The 6477-nt window shown below is 51.4% G+C and overlaps 1 protein-coding gene across 1 annotated transcript in view; it reads left to right on the forward strand.

The window, feature by feature from the left end:
• Positions 1-6477, forward strand: part of Tnfrsf8 (TNF receptor superfamily member 8) — a 47893-nt gene that overhangs the window by 13664 nt on the left and 27752 nt on the right. The window contains exons 2-3 of the mRNA XM_005353765.1: positions 1034-1121; positions 5941-6057. Coding sequence (XP_005353822.1) covers positions 1034-1121; positions 5941-6057 — 205 coding nt within the window. The remainder of the gene's footprint in view (positions 1-1033; positions 1122-5940; positions 6058-6477) is intronic.

A 6477-nucleotide genomic window follows, 5' to 3' on the forward strand; every position in this document is an offset into this window, starting at 1 on the left:
AGCCACCATGTGGTTGCTGGGAATTGAACTCAGGACCTTTGGAAGAGCAGGCAATGCTCTTAACCTCTGAGCCATCTCTCCAGCCCCCTTCTTTTTTGTTTTTGTTTTGAGACAGGGTTTCTCACAATGTAGCCCTGGCTGTCGTGGAACTCAGTATGTAGCCCAGGCTGGCCTTGGACTCACAGAGATCAGCCTCTCTCTGCCTCCCCAGTGCTGGGAGTCAAGTGTGTGCCACAATGACCAACAAAACCCATTCTTTTGTACACTGATTTTTTTAAAAGCCAGTTGCAAAGAAAAGACTGGGCAGTTTGACCTATGTCAAACTCAAGAGCAGACAGAACTTATTAGCAGATGCAGAGGTGGGTTAATGCTCTTTCCAGAGAGGGTGTCTGAGTAGGCTGGGAATAGGTGAGGCCCTGTCTGTGGAATCTGAGCACTTTTCCATCTGGGTATGCAGAACTTCAACCCATATGTCTCTCTACCAGATGTGGGTTTTGTTGTTGTTCTTGTATTTGAAGACAGGGTTTCTCTGTGTAGCTTTTTGAAGCCAGTCCTGGAACTCGCGCTTTGTAGACCAGGCTGGCCTCAAACTCAGAGAGATCTGTCTGCTTCTGCCTCCCGAGTGCTGGGATTAAAGTCGTGCACCACCACTGCCCAGCTTTACCAGATGTTTTTACTGCTGAACTCGTCCCTAGAGACAGGGTGGGAGGCTTGTTAGTTCCCTGGAGGGGTGTGCCAGGTGGAACCGGTTGTAGCTGCTGACTTGATGGTAGCTGAGAGAATGGACTGGTGTTGGGGTGGGGGAGGTGGCCACAAGCAGAGGAGGGCACAGAGATTTCTGGGTGCTCCATCTGCAAGTAAGCTGCTATTAGCTCTGTGGGGGAGATGCTGAGTCAGGGATTCTCTTCCTGACCTCTATGACAATAATCTCAGCCTGGCCTTGACGGTGAGTGGACACCATGCCTCCTGGGACTGCAGGGTGGCATTGAGGTTAAAGTCTGGCCTTGTCTCATCTGTTTCCCTGACCCTCCAGGATCGACTGCTCAAGAGCACCTGTGCTGGAGATCTCAGCTACAACCCCGGGGAGGCTGTGGGGAGCTGCTGTCACCGTTGCCCCTCAGGTGAGTGGGGTACTGAGGGCTGGACATAGGTTCCTTGTTTTGATGTCTGACCCTCATGGGGGACTTGCGACAAGGTGGGGGTTGGGAGGAGCAGGATAGAAGCTAGCAAACATGGTCATGTTTGGTTACAGGTATCCAAGGGCACCTTAATGTCACAGGGTCTGAGGAAGAGCAAGCTTGGTTACCTCACAGGCTAGGTTCTGCCACCGCCACAAGGATGTGAGACCCTTTCTGAGGTTTTGGGGTTGCCTATGCAGCAGGGTCCTAGCCACTAGCAGCCCAGCTGCCATGCTGACTTCCTGCTTACTTAACTGTGGTCTGAATGGGAAAATAAAAATAAAGAAATGAAAAGGAAAGGCCATGATGGTGGAGGAGAAAGTCTGTTGTAGATAAACGGGAGAAAGCATAGCCAGAGACAAAGACATCTGGGAGAGTCCAGAGTGGGCATGACCCCGAACTGGGCCATTTGAGGAGAAAGGGGAGAGGAAGGGAGAAGGCAGACAGGGGAACCAGGTGTAGCAGCCAAGAGGAGGAAAGGTAGAAAAGGGACAGTAACCAAATAGTCTGGATTACATAGGGAAGAGCTTCAGGGGGAAGGGTAGTCCAGCCGCTGGGCTGGAGAGTTCGGGTAGACTGGGACATGCCTGCCATACCCTGTAGCAGGTAGGGTCTGAGGGATGCTGGAGAACCTGGCGGCCAGGTCCTCTTTGATATGTTAATAGGCACCTTAGCCCTTTGTACCAGGTCTGGGACCTAACATCCTGGGTTAAGCATTGATTCTGTTTTGCAGATGGGACTGTTGGGGTTCAGCCAGTTCAGAGATTTTCCCAGGGTCTTAGAGCTGTGGCATGGCAGGATTGGCTGGGGGTAGAGCCCAGGAATCTGTGGCCTCAGAGTCTCAACAGCCAACACCCCCTGTGACCATGACCAGTTGTCATTTCTGGAGTTCGGAAGCCCTTTGTAATTCTTCGTTTTCTTCTCTTCTCTCCTCGTTCCCCCCACCACCCTTAAATTTTCTTTTCAGTTTATGTGTATGAGTATTTTTTTTTTTTTTTGGATTTTCGAGACAGGGTTTCTCTGTAGCTTTTGGTTCCTGTCCTGGAACTAGCTCTTGTAGACCAGGCTGGCCTCGAACTCACAGAGATCCACCTGTCTCTGCCTCCCAAGTGCTGGGTATGTGTATGAGTATTTTGCCTGCATGTATGTATATGCACTATGTGCATGCAAGTCTTGCATAGATCAGAATGGGTGTCCAATGTCCTGGAACTAGAGGTGCAGGTGTTTGTGAGCCACCGCGTGAGTGCTGGGACTTGAATCTGAGTCCTCTTCAAGAGCAGCAATTGCTCTTAACCGCTGAGCTATACCCGTGACAATTTTCTAGTTTTCTTCGTTTTTTAGTTTGTGATAGGGGCTCACGAAGTTTCCCAGGCTGGCCCTGAATGCGATCTGTAGCTCAGGTTGATCTTGAACTTGCTATCCCTCTGTCTCAGCATCGTTAGTGCTGGGTCTGCCGCACAATACCTCGCCCTGATCTTCACGGTTCTTGTCTGTTCCAAGCCAGGACACGTGTTTGTCCCAGCCTGCTCCAGGCTGCAACTTTCTGGGGAACAGGGTTTGCCTAACCAGTGCTGGGTTTCCGGAATGCTCACCCAGCCCTCGCATAGCATGAATTCTGGGAGAACGTCAGGAAATCCTTCAGGAACATTCTTCGGGCCTGAAGATTAGAAAAGGATTATGAAGTACTTTGGTCCCCTGTGACTATTAAAAGGCCTAAACCCATGTGGGGGCCACTGGTGGCTGGGGTATGAGGTGGAGCTGTGGTGTGGTCTCTGAGCTCCAGGAATAGATGTCTATTTGCAAGAGAGACTTTAGCTATGAAGTCGAGGGTGGGAGGAAGTCTCTGTCACTGGCTCAGTGTAACTGCCCGCTGCTTCTAGGACAAGGCATGAGAGCCAGGCACTGTGTCTGGAGGGCTTCCTGTGGGTAGGTGAGGACCGCCAGTACTGTACAGCTCTTTGGGGCTGGAGATCATTGACAGCTGCTCTTAGACCTGTGTTCTCTGAACGCCCTGTGGGACTCCAGTCTTTCACAAGCTACCGGAGGAAGTATTTGAGAAAGAACTTAATAGTGACTATCCCCAAAAAATGAGTTTAAAATGTTTTTGTGGGGCTTGAGAGATGGCTCAGGGGTTAAGAGCACTGCCTGCTCTTCCAGAGGACCCAAGTTCAGTTCTAACACCCTCATGAGGCAGCTCACAACTGCCTGTGAACTCCATCTCTAGGGGGCCTGACGCCCTCTTCTGGCCTCTGAGGGTATCCACACACATGATGTGCACTCATAAGCACACATACACGGAAATAAAAACAAAATTTAAATGTTCTTGCGACCAGTCTTTTACAACAACTTGACAGGGTCCCGTCGAGTCTAGGTTGGCTTTGAACTTTGTGTGTAGCAGAGGTTGGCCTCGAACTCCTGATCCTCTTACCTCTGCCTCCTGGATGCTGGGATGGCAGGCCTGTACTATGACACCTGGTTTCTCTCGGGTCCTCCCCCTCCCCCTACTGGTCTCCCCCATCTAGCTTGTGTTTGGGCTCCTCCAGGCTGTTACTTCCCTCTGGTTAGAAAATGGAGAGGGGAATGGCTCTTTTGCAGCCTGACCTGCCCACTTTCCTACCATATGTGTCCCTTTTTTATAGAGGCCCCCACACCCATCCTATGGGATTAGGGCTCCTATATCCTTAGCGAGCTCCTAAAATTGTCTCTCCAAATAGTTCCATTGAAGCATTGAAGGTCTCATTGTGGGGGGTTATTCTAATTTACAGCACCACCCCCCTCCCTCGCCCCAGACTCCTACCCACTCTCCCTCGTTTCTTTCCTCCACCCACCCGTCCTTCAGTCCAATGCAAGTTCATTGCCTGCTCTTGGAAGAGGTCGCACCTTCCCCTCGTCCGTTCCCAGGCCTCTGGTCTTCTGGCGATGCCTTGTCTCCTTCCCCCTGGGTGTCCCTTTCTGCCATCTCGGCCCTGCTGCAGCTCTGAGACCCCACCTCTATATAAGCCTTCCTTTGCTGCAGGCGACTGGTTCCCACACCTCCACACCTCTTTTCTCAGCATTTTTCACCCTTCTGCCCACAGCGAGCTGTGGCCTCAATGTATTGTGACACGAATTTGCGAGCATGACGCCTCCATCTTAGGCTTCCTCCACCTAACAGCTGTGCCTGAGGGCTTGCTCCTTCCTCCCACTTGCCCTCTCTCAGGCCCCGTGCTGCAGTAGCTGCGTACCTCAGGCCTGGGTGGTGGGCGGGGCATTTTGCTGGAGTTTTATTGACTCTGTGCTTCCGGGTAAGCCACAAAGGAAAACCAAAAACCCCTCCTTCCGTGTTTTGGGGAAATTTCTGACATTTTGTCTGCCCTCTCAAATCAGCGCTCAGCTGTGTGGCAGCGTTTGCACGTGGGTGGGCCGGTGGAGGAAAGAAGCTGGGAGACCTTTGAGTTTGAGAGGTCGCCCCATGGCAACGTCTTGCCTTACGTAGGTCCGCAAGGCCTTTCGACACTCCTGGCAGCCACTACCCAGTTCTCTGCTTATGACAAGCTCACTCTGCCTCATGCTATGAGCAATAGTACTTACCGATGGACCAGGGCACTACAATGGAGGCCGGGTTCTTTACCTATGTCAGCGCTTGAACCTCATAGGAACCCAGAGACAGCGCTTGGACATAGAAGGGTTCTTGGATTCACCCACTGAGCTAGTAAGCTCAGCCTGGGCTAAAATAAAGAATCCTGAGCCCTTACCCTTTCCTTCCAGGCCTTGTATAGGGTAGGGGTAGGGAAGAGCCTGGCATCTCTCCAGCTTTACTCAGGAAGTCGGCAGAATCCGGGTTCACCAAATATGAGCCAGGCTCTGCAGCAGGGAGTCAATGGTGGCTGGAGACAGACACAGCAATCCTGGCGGTATTTCACAGAATTCAGATACTGAGATTTAACTCCTAGTTGTGATTAAAGGAATACGCCACCAAGCCCACCTCTTCCAGAAATTCAGTGGTAAAACCAGAACACCTTGGGTGAACATGCTCAGAGGTGGGGCTTATTGGTCATGGTCAGGTTGAGCCAATCACAGTTGGTGAGAAAGATGGCATGCTCTGATTGGTTTGTTGGAGTTACATGATGGGATGAATGAAGTGTTCTGACTGGTCCGTTTAGGTCAAGTGTTCATTCTGTGCCCAGGCTGTGGGAATCATCCCTGAAGAAACCTGGCAGAATAGATATTGGGGTGCGGGTGGGGGTGCAGGTGGGGGATGGGGGATGCCCATTCCTCATTTATCCCCCACTTCAGCCTCATCACCCTCTATATCTCCAGTCCTCGGAGGATGGGAGGAAGATTGCTGGGTGATTCTAGGGCCTCTCAGCTTGGGTGAGGATCTTCATGGTCTTGACTGCCTATAGTCCCCTCAATTCCCTCAGAGGCTCAGGACCTCTGCTGAGAGTGACAGCCAGCACGCAGCCTGTGTTTGCTGACCTCCACGGCCCCTTTAATCCTTTTAGTGCTAGGAGAAACCGATCTTATTAGTGCAAAAGTCATTGCGATCTTCTGAGGCCACCCCCTTGTCAGGTGGCATCCCAGGAATGCCAGATCCAAGTTTTCCCCCACACCTGGGTCACTCCTTTTGCTGGCTTTTAGTGACCTCCAGGGAGGCCCAATGCTTCCATCTGTAACATGAGAGTTATCTGATACAACCATGGGGTTTAGGTATGAGAGATGGAGAATGGAAGGCTCATTATCAAGGTGACCAAGCCTAGAACTTCTCTGCTGCTTTTTCCAGGGTTGTCTCCAACACAGCCATGCCCACAGGGCCCTGCCCACTGCAGGAAGCAATGTGATCCCGACCACTACGTGAATGAGGATGGACACTGTACAGCCTGCGTGACCTGTTTGAAAGGTAAGAACCTGTCCTCTTTCCCTGGCATGTATCCGAGAGGCAGGAAGTATCAGGATTCAGTCCCCTGGTGCCTCAGTTTACCTCTCTGGATTTGAGAATTGATATTAGCGGTCGTCTTTTGCATCCATGCTTTTCAGAGAGACCTAGCGTGCTCCCTGGAGGGAGGACTCATGCCTTCCCAATGGCCCTAGGGAGGACTCTTTTCTTAGGTCATTTCTGTAGTGAGGAATCTGGGGATCATGTGAAAGGTCTTCCTGGAGCTGGGGAACTTGGCGAATGGTGGAGGCAGAGTCTGAGCTGGTGGCCTGGCAATGGGAGTTGCCATTTCCCAAGTCCTTCATCATCCTTCTCGAAGACCAGGATGCTTCCAGGAAAGTTCTTGGAACAGGTTCTTCTTCTTCTTCTTTTTTTTTTTTTTTT

Source organism: Microtus ochrogaster, chromosome 10, assembly GCF_000317375.1.
Source record: "Microtus ochrogaster isolate Prairie Vole_2 chromosome 10, MicOch1.0, whole genome shotgun sequence".
Taxonomy (NCBI): Eukaryota; Metazoa; Chordata; class Mammalia; order Rodentia; family Cricetidae; genus Microtus; species Microtus ochrogaster.